Below are 14,748 nucleotides of genomic sequence, written 5' to 3'. Positions count from 1 at the left end.
TTAGTATTTCCAAATTCTTCCATACAACCGAAAATTTTGCAAGCTCAACATTAGACATTATTCGCTACTTTTCATTTGGAAAACAAGACATCAAACAACTTGTTCTCTTTTTTAAAATTTCTAAATCACTTTGTGGAGTAATATGAGTTGGACTTTCTAAAATCTATTTTTTATATAAGTATCTTAACAAATAAAATAATAAATTTCAATAACACATTAAAATTTAAAATTACACGAGATTCAAAGAATGAGCCAAGTAACGAAGAGATAAGTATTATTTTTATTCCATCTATCTTCTAAAATCTTCTTTCACAATATTCCAAAAACTTGAGTGTTCACTTTCTCCTTTCATTTCAAATTTATATATATGACAATCATCACTTTAACTAACATAAAATTTCACATCTCACAAATCAAATGAAGGCAAGATTTGTTTGTATCTGTTGTTCTCAACATCTCATAAATTGATTCTATAAAAACAAAAATGTAATAAACTTTGTCTCACCATTCATCATCCAACAAATTTTCATTTACAAATCTTGCCTTTCCAACATTATTAAATAAACCATCTCTCACTCTCATAGATTGGTTCAATAAAAGCAAAAATGTAATAAACTTTTGTCTCGCCATTCATCATCCAACAATTTGTCATTTACAAACCCTACATTTCCAACATCACCGTCATGATAAATACATCGTCTATCACTAATAACCATTGTTTGCAAACTACTTTTATTTGTCTAAATCTTCTTAACATAACAATAGAGGTTGCAAATTGAGTCTCAACCATGGCAAGCAATTTCGAGAAGTCATTAAACATAGCAAATCTCATGTTACAAGTCATGATAAAAAAATTTACCACTGTAGCATCTCCTGCAATCTTAGTGGTCCAATTACATTTTGCATATATGATTTCACTGGCGTCAATATGTTTTGTAACACAAATATTTTTTAAAACAAAATTTAAAGTATGCACAACACATGGTGTTCAAAATACATGAGGATGAGTTTGCCCAATCAATAATCCAGTATTGGAGCATTATCAGTTTGGGAACAAGGTTGAGACGGACACAACGCCCGACATGGCTCCAACTGTGTCTAACATGCCAATTTAATAATCCCGTAAGTCAACCTTGCTCCAAAACTGACCATCCTCTAAGAAAAACTTGCAATGGCCGCTCTACCAATAGTCACCACAAGAGCATTTCCCATTGCTAAAATGGTGAAATCTGTAAGGGTCCCTAAGTACGATTTCTTGCTGAATAATTTTACTCACAAACTTGAAAACAGAATGACAATCACCACAAACACGAAGGTTTTTGAAAATTCTAAGTCTCGAACCTTTCGGATGACCGAGCAATCCATAAGCCAAAGCAAGTCTTTCACTGTGGTTCCAAAGATTTTGCTCCTTTTGTTCTTCATCAGTGTCCTGCAATGAGAATGCAGTGTCTGGTACATAACCTGCTTCTGTAATCATCTTCCTAAGCTCTCCCAATTTTGCATATATTTTAGCAGTCTCTGGGTGGGACAGGTCTCCCATGCCAAATGAACTCACTTCATTTCTCAACTTAATCCAACTACAAGCTGGCTGCTTCTTTACCTGATATGATTGCATTTGTGCCCTGACATTCTCAACCTGATCCCATTTCCCAGAATTAGCACATACATTGGAATAAAGAACGTAAGCTGAATCATCTGATGGGTTGGACTGGAGAAGATGTTCAGTGGCTTCCCTTCCCAGCTCCAAATTGCCATGGATCTTACAACCTGCTAACAAACTTCGCCATACAAAGTCATTTGGTGGCACTGGCATTTCTTCATCAATGAACTTTTTAGCTTCAGAGAGTCTGCCTGAACGTCCAAGAAGATCAATAATGCACACACAATGCTCTATTCCAGCTGGTACCCCGAATTCCTTAGTCATCGAAGCGAAATATGCGAGGCCTTCATCCACTAAGCCACCGTGACTACAAGCAGATAGAAGGGAGACAAAGGTAACATGATCAGGCTTTGTTCCCACTTTTATCATTTCATGAAAAGTTTCTCTAGCTTTGTCAAAAGATCCGTCTCTAGCAAAAGCTGATATTAATATGTTCCAAGATAGTCGTGATCTCATCTTTTGTTCAGGAAGCAATTTCAGCACATCATCCATTTCCCCACACTTCCCGTACATATCCATGGTAGAATTTATAATATACAAATATGAGCTAAATCCAAGTTTAGTGGACAGACAGTGAAGCTGTTGCCCTTCTTCTAAAATAGCCAAGTTTGCAGAAGCAGCAAGGGCTGCAGATAAGCTGAACTGATCTAAACTTACTCCAGATCTTTGCATCTCGATAAAGAGTTTTAAAGCCTTTTCTCCATCACCGTGATGAGCATTTGCAGCAACCATGGCATTCCATGTCACAGGGTTCTTGTCAGCCAATTGGCTAAAGATATAGTTACTTGAACTGAGATCACCACACTTGGCATACATTGTGATGAGGGAATTCTTCACATAATCATCTAATTCAAATCCAGTATGAACTATATGTGCGTGCATGGGCATTCCATGTACTATTAATGCACTTGGAGCTGAGAAAGCACCGATAACATTAACAATTGTGATGTAGTTTGCAGAGATGCTGCCTCCTCTCATCAACTTAAAATACTTTAATGCCTCATCTGGTTCTTCATTTTCAGCACAAGCACCAATAAGTGCATTCCAAGTAACCAAGTCTTTCTTGGACATTTTTTGGAAAACCTTTTTAGCTTCAGACATCATGTTGCACTGTCCATACATGGCTATAAGTGCATTTCCAACAATCAAATTGCCATCAAGGCCAGCCATGATAACAAGTGCATGAACAATCTTACCTTCAACAACAAGTTCAGGGTTTGAGCATGCAGCTAAAGCACTAGCATATGTCACGTAGTTTGTTCCTTTTCCCATATTAAACAATTCAGCCAATAGTCTCAAAGCATCCAGGCACTTCCCATTTAGTTCATAGCCAGACAACATGGAATTCCACGATATTAAATCCTTCTCTGGCATTCCTTGGAATAATTCTTTTGCATCTTCAAGTTTTCCAGTCTCAGAATACATGGTAAGAAGAGTATTACAAACACAAACGTCTAAATCAAATCCCAATTTAACTACTAATCCTTGAATCCCACACCCCCACCTCAGATTATCCAAGGTACCACATATCGATAGTATAGCAGAGAGCGTGGTTGAATTTATTGCACCATGAGCAATACGCATCAAATGGAAACATCTAAGTGATTCCTCCCAAAGCTCATTATGTGCATATGCTGAAATGACTGAATTCCAAGAAACCATGTCTCGCTCAATCATGTTATCAAAGATATAGCGGGCGTCTTGTATGCTACATAAACTGCCAAACATTGAGATGAGAGAGTTTGCAACAGAAACATTATTCTCATACCCAGACTTTATAACATCTGCAAGCACTTGATGACCCAATAACTCATCCTCAAGTAACCCACATGAACAAAATGTCGTAGTGAAAGTATTTTGATTACAGCTAACCCCTTCTTGCTTTATCTGTTGGTATATATTTATAACCTCCCCAGGGTCTCCATTGTCCAAATATGCAGTCATCAAGGAAGTCCAAGAAACTACATTCCTCTCTGGCATCTCCTGAAAGAGTCTCTTAGCACCAGAAACGAACCCATATGTGCCATAAAAATGTAGAAACGCAGAGCCCACAAACACATTCCACAACAAGCCAATTTTAAGTACAAAACCATGGAGTTGAATTCCTTCAAAAAACATAATCATAGACCTACTGCATGCAGTCACCAAGCTAGCCACTAAATACCCACTTGGCTCAGATTCTTGATCACACATTTCACGAAACAGGATAACTGCATCCGGATATGAACCTACTCGAACATAACCAGACATCATGGTGCTCCAAGAAGCCCCATTCCTCTCGGGCATTGTATCGAACAGGTACCTAGCAGGCTCCAATCTTGCCAAACTTGGAGTACATGCTTATCAATGTGTTTATGTGGAATGTGCACACGTGGATTGAACTTGAACCTTTTAACCATACTGCATGTACTGCTCTACCCACAATCTCGTTCTCAATTTCTGAAAAACCTTTGTGGAGAAAAACCGAGATTTCGGGGTTCGGGTGGCGGGAAAGGCGCTCATGAATGCTTCCATGGCTGTCCCCTTGTATTGTCACTGCTTCGTCTAGGGTTTCACCTAGTGGCAGTGCTGCCGCTACCGTGGTGAAGCCGGAAAGGTTTGCCCGGTAACGGCAAAGCTTCAAAATTGAGGCTTTTGGAGCAGGGGAATCAAAAACTAGAGGGCCCAAGATTTCAGGGGCGCGTAATAGAAAACCCAACTGGATAACTGCGCCAAATCTAGCCTTCATATTGTGATGCAATTGTTGAATCACTGAAACGAGTTTATCTACTGCTTAAGAGCAGTGTTTTAAACGGTTGTGAAAGCAGACACTGATGAAATGATCGATCAAAGGAGGAATGTGAAAGCAAAACAGCGCACAAATCCAACCAGCCGTATAATCGCCAAAACAGAGGGAGCGATTAAGGTTATGCATGTTGTTGGAAGGGAAAGACACAGAGAAGAAGTGCAGCGAGGGTTGAGGGAGAAAGGCATCCAAGAAAAGCGCCGTATTCGTTTCCGACAGCCCAGCAGATTCATCAGTGAGCATTGCTTAGCCTTCTTCTTCGCTCTGTGTTCCCTTGGCCTGGCCTGATGAATTCACGCCACCTTAAAGATTAAGCATGGAGCTATTCTTTCCCCCATAGCATTGTATCTCAACTGGTTAGGTAGCTATAAATTCAGATTCCACTAGTGGATTTGATTCCTTATTTTACAGGAGATAAAAGTCTCCATATTTAATTTTTTTTTTTGTTAAAATTAAAAACACGAACAATAAATAATGGCAGAAGAACAATAATCTCAAGCATAAAGTTATTCTTTTGCATCTTCGTAATCCTTCAATACTCTCTCTATGTGTCAATTGCTAAAATTTTATAAAATTAATTATAAAGGAATTATTAAACTTTGGTAGCTTTGATGGTAAGATGTATAATTTTTTTCATATAATTATTTAAATTTTTTGTTTTTTTAATTATATTTTAAATTTATATTTTTATATTAATTTAACTCATATACTTAAAGTTTTTTCTATATAACAATTCAAACTTTTTGTTATTTCGATTACACTCTTATATATATATTTTTGAGTGAATTTAATTATTATATTTTTAGGTATAAAAAAAATATAAAGTGAGATAAGTCAATTTAATACATCTTTTTTATACATCAAAATACAAAGATTAAATTGAATTGAAAATATAGATACATTAGTATGATCAAAATAATAACAAATTTAAACTATTACATGAAAAAAATATCAAAATATAAAAATTAAATTGACTCGAATAAAATGAAGGTTTCTCGTGATCTAAGACTCTAAAAGAAAAGATATTTGATTTGATTAAGGGTATTCAAATTTTAATTTTGACCATGAAGCTCGATCTAATTTAAGACTGAATAAGTTTAGCTCGATCTTAGGTTAAAAAATTAAAAAAATAAAATTTCGATCCACCTCGATTTTGCATCGAAGACAGAATAAATACAATTCATACACTGCTGTATGCAGTGCATACATTCTGCCAATTTCAGTCCGAACATTTGCCCATTCCAGTTTTGTTTCAATCTAAGACCAGCCGATTGAACACCCGTAATCTGACTCAAATCAGATATCATTACTCTGAAGCCTAATGATGTGATGACTTCATGCTGACATCAACATAGTGCTGGCCATTGGAATGAGTGGAATGTGCTAATCCTTCTAACTTGAGATGCACATCAACTTGCTTTGACACTAAGCTGAGAAAAGGAGAAGGGTAGAACAATCAACAATCAAGAAGAGTAAACTCTCTTATTTCCAGCTCAAAGTACTAAGAATCAAAGGAAGTGATACAATTACTCAATACAACACAAACTACAAAACTGTCTCTGATGCCAGTAAGTGTGAATAGAAGAGGATAACAACAAAATTTGATCAGCAAGAACTTCAAAACTTCCAGCATTCATAGAGGAAGCATACCCAGACAAAATTCTTCATGATACGACGATTGCAACCGAATGGTCATTCTTCACATACTTTCCACTTATGCTCCCTCCAGATCTGATTCTCTTTGTGTTGCCTTAAACTCAGCTTGCAACTTTTGTTGCCTTTCGAATCACAGACACAGTCAGACTTCAGTTTGCCACAGGGTTGAAAATTTTGAACTGTTGGTTGGTACAGGTTTCATTATCTACCTGAATAAGCATACAACCATTTAGAAAACAACAACATTTAATCACATACTGAAAATTCTTAACAAGAGTCAACTAACAGGTTAGAGGTGGCTGAAACCAGAATCATGAGCTTTAACTGCTACTTCCCAAAAGCACTGACACTTGAATAGCCAATAGACATCAAGCTGGAAAATGTGTATATACACTCTATCAGAAAGCAAGCAAAAGAGAATCAAGCGGAACCAGGGAAATTCTCATCCGAAGTGGGAAAAAAATTCTAGCTAGAAAGAAGAACAAAAATGCTCTGGAAGACAGCGGAGACATTCTCCAAGGATCTTTCACCTTGCCTTGGCAAAGAATTTTCATCAAATGCAGGGTCTGGATGCATGTCTTTAACTAGCAGATGAACTTCTCTCTCGCTTTGTTATGGCCTTGTATGGTGAAAAAGTAAGCAAACTCAACATAGCTGAACACTATTCAAGCACAGCAGAAGTACCATAAGCATGAAGTTCTGATCACTGATTACACGATCTTATCCTTCATTGAAACAGCTCATATTGACACTGGCCCCTGCCTTGGACCCCATCACCACGGCAGAAGGTTTTAGTAAAATTGCTAGCAATAATCAGATGCAACTTGTTGTGGAAAGCCACATCCTGACTTCTATACTGGAAAAGGCTATATCAACCATTTTCCACCATGCTTCACATAAAGTTTGACCATGGCTTTTTCCGTCCTACATCAGTTCTGAAACTTAACTAACTGTGAAAGAATGGTAAATGTGTGATCATAACAAATTTATATATGAAAATCTTGAAATTAATTCTGATTAAACTCAACTTTCATAAGGATAAAGAGCACCTATTGATGGTGATAATCTAGACTATTAAGCATAATTAAATCACTTTGAGAACTTTGTAGAGATCCGGTCCTTGCTTTAGTCACGCAAAAGAGCACATTCAAGACTAAGAAAACATTAACCACCTCTTAATCAAAAAAGGAATCTAAAATGAATAGACATCCAATCCATGCTGTAGTAATACATTAATAGTGAAGTTATGCAAAAAATACATGTAATTCAACAATGTCATGAATCATTCATAACCAGGACTTATTCCTATCTTCAGAATCTTATTCCTAGAGCATCAATCACTTCCTCTTATTTCCTGTTTCTATTTTATGCCCATAATGGTGGCTGATTGGCCAATAATGAAACCTACTGGATTAAGCTGGCGGGCACAAATAATGGTGGTAATTGGCAGCAGTGGACTCCAGTGCATATTTGTCCTCCCTGAAGCATAGACAAGACAAAAAAGTACGGAAAGCTAGAATTCATGCAACCAACCCCATCTGGAGGGACAAAGGCTTGGTATGTTACTGTTTTTCTATGGGTGACTTTCTTTTCTTTTCTAGTCTCTCTGTTTCGGTTTTCACTTTGATAATAGTTGTGGAACTCAGATCTCTTAATTCAGGGAGTACAAGGTAAGCTATTGGGATTTGGGAAGGCGGGCGGCACTCTTCGCTGCTTATGCATAAAGAGATGCTCTTCTTCTTCTTTTTTCTACGAGTAACTTTCTTTATTAGCAAGCTAGAATTTATACAGCTGACCCCAGCTAGGGGGATTATGGCTTGATGTTGTTGTTATAATTTACTGCATTTTTTTTATAATAACGCTAACATTGGGATGCAGGGGCATATGCATAAGAATCTCTGAAAAAAAAAAATGGCACAAGGATACAGATGAAAAAATATTCATCAAGGAACTACATTATGAATTACAACAATCAATATCAGTTCCTGCATGGTGGAATGAAGAACTGGGAAAAAAGAATCAAAATAAAAGACAAAGAGGCCAGTTAGGAACATGGTTAGTTATTTGTTTTCTATTTTCTAGTTTTGTGGTTAGTTCTTCATCTTTAGTTTTCTGTATTTATTGTTAAAATAAAAACTTTTTGTGTTCAAATTTCATTTTATGAATAAAAAACAAAGTTGATAAGTATAGCTTTTATAAACAAATAGGAAAAAAAAGAAGCAAAAGTCTGAGTGATACTATTAAACAAATTTTTCTTCATTTTAGTTAATATTATATACTCTAATATTAATGCTGTCACATTACTGGGTTATAGTGATATTATTAATATTACTACTAAAAAAATGGTAGAATATTAACTGGATAATAATATCCACAGTACAAACTAAGTACTATAATTACCATTATCAACCATAATGTATCCCTACTTTTGAAAAACTAAGAATATATTGATATAGTTGAATACTTCTGAGAAAAAATATAAGTACCTGATGTCCAAAGATGTTCAGAAAGGGAAACCTTTATACACAGTCTTCTTCGAGGATTCTGCCAATCGCTTGACACATTTTGCATTTGTGTAGAATTCCATCAATTCATCAGAAACAGCATTTTGGTGACATTTAATAAATGCCTTAACAAACCGCATCTCCACCATTCTCAGAGCCCTTAGCATTAGAGGCCCTTTAATTTGCGGGACAAGATCCATATCCTCTATCTTGCCTGCCAGGAGGAAGCGTGGCTTTAACACAGCTTCTAAATTGGACAGCAGCAAGAATGGGTGATCAAGGACCGCTTTGGCCGATAGTTTCATCGTGCCCAACACGAAAGTCATATTCCGCTGAACCTTGTCCACGGATAGCGTCAAAATAAAAGGTGATCGTCCAAAAAGGCCAAAAACCTCTTGCTCCGAAAACCCAAACTTCTCCAAGTTTGCCAGCTTCTCATGAAGCGTCTCAATGCGTGAGATGGCAGTCAAGGTGACCACATACTTGTACATTTTCGAATCCTTGGAGATCCCAGTCCTGCGAATGAAATCCAGCTTCTCATCATTGAGAGAGGTCCGGGGAATCAAGGTCGGGCGTGATAGAAGCATGGGAACTAAATCCTTCCTAGTAAACCCCATTTGGTAGTATGCGTCAACGACAGGCTTAATCTTATCGTGCAAGTCATAGGTGAGCAGGGAAGGATTTCGAACAATGGCTTTCAGGAGTGCTTCCCTCGACCCAAACAGTGCTTCCAGATATTCAAGGCGCTCGTCCAGGCACTGCTTGAGGTTATTACTGAGGAAACGGGGGCGACAGTTAATGATCCTGACAAGGTGAGAACCGGTGAGCCCCAATTCACTCAGTAAGTTGAGTTTGGATTGAAGGCAGTGAACATCAGCTTTGCGCAAAGCTGGCCTACGGTGAAATATCTTCGATATCTCAGTGTCAGAGCAGCCCCATCTCCGAAGCACGTCCCCGGAGTTGTTTGGGCACCCTCTGTCCTCTCCTACACTAGCTGCTCCGTCTGGGGTTTCGCAGAGTGGCGGCGCCGTGACGGGAAAGGTTGCCCAGTAACGGCAGAGGTTCAAAATCGGGGGGTTTGGACCGAAAACTGGATGATGGAGGACGGAATCAGGGGCGCGGAATAGAAAACCTAACTGGATAAATCTAGCTCTCATATTACTGTGAGTCAAAGAATGCATGTATGAATTGAGGAATGAAATAGAAGGGAGAAGGGTTATGCCTGTTGTTGGAGTTGAAGGAGGAGAGAAACGGACATACCATAGCAGCAGCAGCAGCGAAGCTCCAACAGAAGCACAAGCACTGCACCAACCCAACCCAAAGCCCCAAATTCCTTCTTTCTCCGTCCAATCTTTGATTGATTTAACAATAAATTCATTCATTTGGATTATTCAATACTAGTATTCTTAATTATATTAAGGAAGATAAATTTATAAGTACTAGACTTCGTCTCATTATGTAGGACAAGAATTAAACTTACAATCCATCGAAATAATACCAATATACTGCTTACCCGACCACTTGACTTATGCCCTAAAAACTAATCTTTGATTGAGTTATAAATTATATGTATTTATCTAAGGAAATTTCTAGAAAGCTCGGGCTTACCAACTGGGTTACCGAAATAGGGTAAAAGGATGATTTTGCCCCCATGCCCTGCTCTCTCCCTTCCCCTCCCATGGATTTACCCCGCCCTTGTTCTGTGCGTCTCCCTTGCCATGGTTGCCACCGCGCCTTGCTACCGTCGCCTCTCTGTCATTGTCTTCTCGCCTTGCCTCGACGACAGTCGCTGCATCAATTTTTAGCGAGACGGTGATGATAGAGAGGCGACGGAGACGAGGTGAACCGACAACAGCGAGGCGCGACGAAGGCCATGGCAAGGGAGACGCACAGAGCAGGGGCAAGGGCAATGGCTCGCTTTACAAATTTGCAAAATAGACGAGAGCCAAATTATCTTTTTGCCCCTTTTTCTGTGAGGGGTTTGGTAAGCCCATGGGCCTATAGATTGATTCTTTATCTAATGCCTTATAAGTTTATCATAAATTGTGATTTAATTTTTATTATTTTTTAAATAAATTTTAAAAACATAAATATTGATACAATAACAAATTTATTTTTAAATTTATTAAAATTTTAAAGATTATATATTTTTTTAAATATCGTGTTTTTTAAGAAAAAGATATAAAGTATATTTTAAAAATTTACACAGTCAATAAAATTAAGACAAAAGAGAAAAAAACAGAGATTTTTCTTTTAGTAATTGAAATTTGTGTTAATAAATAAAGAGAAATTTTGCAAAAAATCACATTACCCAAATCTTCAAATTAGTGAAAAAAAAAAAACTTATTTTAAACGTTTGTCATATTAAGTTTAATTTTAAAAAAATATATTTTTTTTTGGGGGGTAAAATTTCAATTCAACTTGAACAATCAATCTGAATGAGTTAAATATCTAGTTTTCGATCCACTTATTAGCGTCAATCGATTTTCCATCCAGTCCAATCCGAGATTGCTCCAAGACCAAAAATCGGTTTAAAATAAATAATAATATGTATTAATTAATAATAATAATAATATAATTTACATTATATTATGATACATTATGAAAATATTGTATTGTGTTTATTCTTGTTTAAATTTTTCTTATGTTTGGATAATATATATATAAAAATAAATATGCATATTTTTTTTAAAGTTAAAAAAAAATATTTAAGACCAGACCGAATCAATCTAATTCGAGGTTGGTCGAGTCCGATCTGGAATGAATGAACATCCCACAGTGCAACATTAAAGAGCTTTGCCTAACCTAAAAATCATCATTCTCATCTCATCCATCTCATGCATACAGAGAAAACAACTGCACTCCATCATCCTCTTTCAAGTAGATTAGATGAATTGCAACAAATCAGCAAATAACATTGCATATTTCTACAGGCTATGTTTATGTACTTAGTTTTAGCAAAGCAAAGAGAACAAAGCAAGCATGACACATAACAAACAGTATGGAAAATCCAACTGACTACTGTTTGATTTTCCATTTATGGGCTGTCCGGGGCCCTGCCGCAATGCCCTCGTAGTATCGGGGATCAAGCTTCTCGCTGTTCCAATCAAGGATAAATTGTGAGAACAGATCCCGGGAAGACTCCGACGAGAGTTCTGAAAAGAACACGTCTTTTTCTTCCTTCAGCCAGGTTGCAAACTCATTGTTCTTCGAGAAGTAGTCATCGGTAGACAGCTCTTGGAATTTCAGTTTCTGAGAGACAAACCCAAGTTTCAGTATCACTACCACCAGGAGTTAAAGGACACCAAAATGCCCGCTCAAAAGGGCAAATGCTAAATTACTACAATAAAAAACATCCTTATTACCCAAGACTTCCCCTAGCTAGCTAGCTAGCACGATCTCGTTGATAAGATTTTCATGTATTTACTTCAAGTGTACTTGAGATATCTAGCTGTAGTATATCTGCAGATTGTTACACAAAAAATAGAATTTGTTTTGAAATTTAGTCCCCATTTTTGCAGTTGAGTGCTATACTCTTGTAACAGATGTAATTTAGCCATCAATTTCATCATATTATTAACTATAATAAAAAAATATAAGCAGTAGCATCAACAACAACATATCAAGGCTTGTTGGAGACTTGGGTTGGGAGTTGTAATCACGACAACAACATATCAGCATTAATTTCATCCGGTAAGGTATGCTATAAATCCAAACTATTGGATTTCTAGCTATCCAGAAAAAGGGTCCTTCGGATTTAGAGATGGCTCACATATAATTAAAATCACAATGTGTTTGACATTCATAATTATGATTTGAAGGTTTTCTTTTTTGTTCTTCCTCTCCAAGGCCTCATATCCTACCATCGCTCCTACTCCTACGTAGACAGTCTTCACAAAGGTCTCTATAGAAGGTTAGAAGACTAAGCTAGGTAGACAGACTGTTAGTGCGGTGCAGGGCAGTAAGTCATATCCTGTGTGCGCGTGTCCATGCAGCCCCAAACGCTGGATGTTCAGACAACTTTACCATTGCACATTCATCGTTAAAATCGTTCAAACAACCACAATCACAGACACTATTGAAAGGTTCTAAGCAAGACAAACCCAACTGGTAAAAATACTTGGTTAACTTCCTCAAATACCGCAGGTCACGCAGAAAGAACTTGGGTTACCTGGAGTAATATGAAAGCACTAAAATACAAGCAAGAAACAAAGCAAATAGGACAAAAATAGAAAACGCACCAGCTTGCCATCATGCTTGTCATGTTTACTCTGGTGCTTCCCCTTTGCCTTTGACTTCTTATCTGGCGCAATGCAAAGAAAGCAGCACAATTAAGATTCTATTTGAGCCTCATACTTGCTGAAGTGAGTACAAAGATAATGCCATGTCGTGCAACGTGCAGCATTTAAGTCACTTTCTATCAGGGAAATCGGATCCCATAAACTTGTCTGACTGCAAAATATAGTAACAGCCGTTCTCAGAATGCATCAAATTGGTTGTGAAAATAGCGGTGGCAAACATCTACGGGTTCTCCTCGTAGGACTTTTATTATTTCCAATAAGCTAAATTCTCAAACACAAAGGAACAAACCCTAATACCAAATAAATTAATTTAATATTTGGAAGGAACAACAATGCCCAATTAGGATCACAGAGCACGCTAGAAAGAGAGTGGAGAAGCAAAAAACGAGTTGAGAATCCAATCCAAGCATTTTTGTACAGTTCGTACGTGTCAAGGAATTCGTAGAAAATAAAAAGGAAATAGCATGGACCTCTATGAGAATGGTGGCGGTGTTTGGAGGATTTATGGGACTTGTCGCGGTCTTTCTTCTTGGATTTGTCTTTCTTTTCGCTCTTCGATTCTCCAGTTCTACGCCTTTTGGTTTTCCCCCCGTCTACCGAATTGCAAAAATACAGAAAATGGATCAGCCCAAGTTCGATAAATCCATATGCAGGGTTACAGAAAGGAAGAGATGGAGGATGAATGAATGGACGAGTGACCTTCAGAATCAGAGGCAGAGAGGGAACTTCTTCTCTTCTTCTTGGACTTCCTGTCGCCGCCCATCGCCGCCGCCCTCCGATCTTCGGCCGAGAGAGAGAGAGAAAAGTAGGGCTCAATGGACGACTGGTCTTTGTGGTCGGAGGCGAAGCCTTCTAACTCGTTGTTTGGGCCGGTCTACTAGAATTATCACGGCACTTATAGTTTACGGACAAATTTTTTATATTTATTATGTTTAAAATTATTTAATTAAATACTATTCCTTTCAAACTTATAAATATTATATAATACAAAATTAAAAGTTGAACAAAAACAACTCCTTACCAACCAGTAGGGATGTGCATTCGGTTATAACCGAATTGAATCGCCCAATTTTAGCTAATCGAATTGAACCGATCTTAAACAAATAACCAAACCAAACTATTACATTAACCAAATTAACTGAAATCGAACTAATCGATTTTAAATTTAAACTAATCGAACTGAAAATCTACCCAAAAACTGACTACCATACGACCGAACATATAGGAGAAATTCATGGAGATAGACACAAAATAAGATTAAATGAACATGATAAGAGAAACAAAAACAAGAAAAAATGGTAGCTTAAGATTGTACCGATGGCCGATGAAAAAGCACAAATTTGTAGATGAAACTAACCTTAAGATTGCAGCGAGGAAGAAGAATAGCAGTTAGCTGCTCGATCCAGAATGAACGCCAAGCAACAGATCTGGAGTGAGCGTTAGGAACATAGGGTTTCAATGTGAGACAGCCTCTCAGAGGTTTCAATGTGAGACGGCCTCTCAGTTGGGAGTTCGGATTCAGATGTAGAGGTCGGCGGTGGCATCGACATCGACAACTCGAAGAGAGACAAAGGGCCTCCGACTCTTCAACCTCTTTGACCTTTCCTTCTTCGTCTCTCTGACCTTCGTCTTCGTCTCCAATGGATAGTGACGGTGACGACAACCGTGAATGGCGGTGGGGGGTGACCAACAGAAAAGAAGAATGAGATTTCTCTCCTGTAAAGGCGAGGCATGGCTAAAATAAAAGAAGAAGAGTGAACTAAGAAGGTGGAAGGGGTTTTTGGGGGGCCGCGCCCGCGTTGGGTGGGTGGGTTTGCTAGTTTAGGGGCAGTTTAGTTTTTT

The 14,748-nt window shown here is 37.7% G+C and overlaps 3 protein-coding genes across 11 annotated transcripts; all 3 read right to left on the bottom strand.

Moving 5' to 3' along the window:
- Positions 1-707: 707 nt before the first annotated feature.
- LOC127792044 (pentatricopeptide repeat-containing protein At3g24000, mitochondrial-like) lies at positions 708-4,798 on the bottom strand. The gene is given in 2 exon segments (XM_052322339.1): positions 708-3,973; positions 3,975-4,798. Coding segments are annotated over 2 exon segments (3,207 nt in total). The 5' UTR covers positions 4,389-4,798; the 3' UTR covers positions 708-1,180.
- A 748-nt stretch (positions 4,799-5,546) lies between these two features.
- On the bottom strand, positions 5,547-9,921 carry LOC127792045 (transcription termination factor MTERF15, mitochondrial). 9 transcript variants are annotated; one of them, XR_008021055.1, is made up of 3 exons: positions 8,588-9,921; positions 6,388-6,474; positions 5,908-6,310 (listed from the first exon to the last, which is right to left on the bottom strand). XR_008021055.1 is itself a non-coding variant. In XM_052322342.1 (2 exons), exon 1 carries the CDS (start codon positions 9,784-9,786, stop codon positions 8,605-8,607), a length of 1,182 nt encoding a protein of 393 aa, XP_052178302.1. In that variant the 5' UTR covers positions 9,787-9,921; the 3' UTR covers positions 5,908-6,474; positions 8,588-8,604. The 9 variants fall into 9 exon arrangements, 4 of the variants coding, with proteins under 4 accessions (XP_052178302.1, XP_052178300.1, XP_052178301.1 ...); XR_008021054.1 differs by having other exon boundaries at positions 6,632-9,920; XR_008021052.1 differs by adding an exon at positions 5,547-5,875 and having other exon boundaries at positions 6,096-9,920.
- A 1,550-nt stretch (positions 9,922-11,471) lies between these two features.
- Positions 11,472-13,773, bottom strand: LOC127792046 (style cell-cycle inhibitor 1-A). The gene is made up of 4 exons (XM_052322344.1): positions 13,606-13,773; positions 13,377-13,499; positions 12,847-12,908; positions 11,472-11,857 (listed from the first exon to the last, which is right to left on the bottom strand). The coding sequence occupies exons 1-4, from the start codon at positions 13,667-13,669 to the stop codon at positions 11,624-11,626; spliced, it is 483 nt and encodes a 160-aa protein (XP_052178304.1). The 5' UTR covers positions 13,670-13,773; the 3' UTR covers positions 11,472-11,623.
- Positions 13,774-14,748: the final 975 nt, after the last annotated feature.

This window comes from Diospyros lotus, chromosome 15 (assembly GCF_014633365.1).
Source record: "Diospyros lotus cultivar Yz01 chromosome 15, ASM1463336v1, whole genome shotgun sequence".
NCBI lineage: Eukaryota > Viridiplantae > Streptophyta > Magnoliopsida > Ericales > Ebenaceae > Diospyros > Diospyros lotus.
Note: the sequence above shows the minus strand (reverse complement) of the source record. Positions and strands in the feature narration are given on the sequence as shown.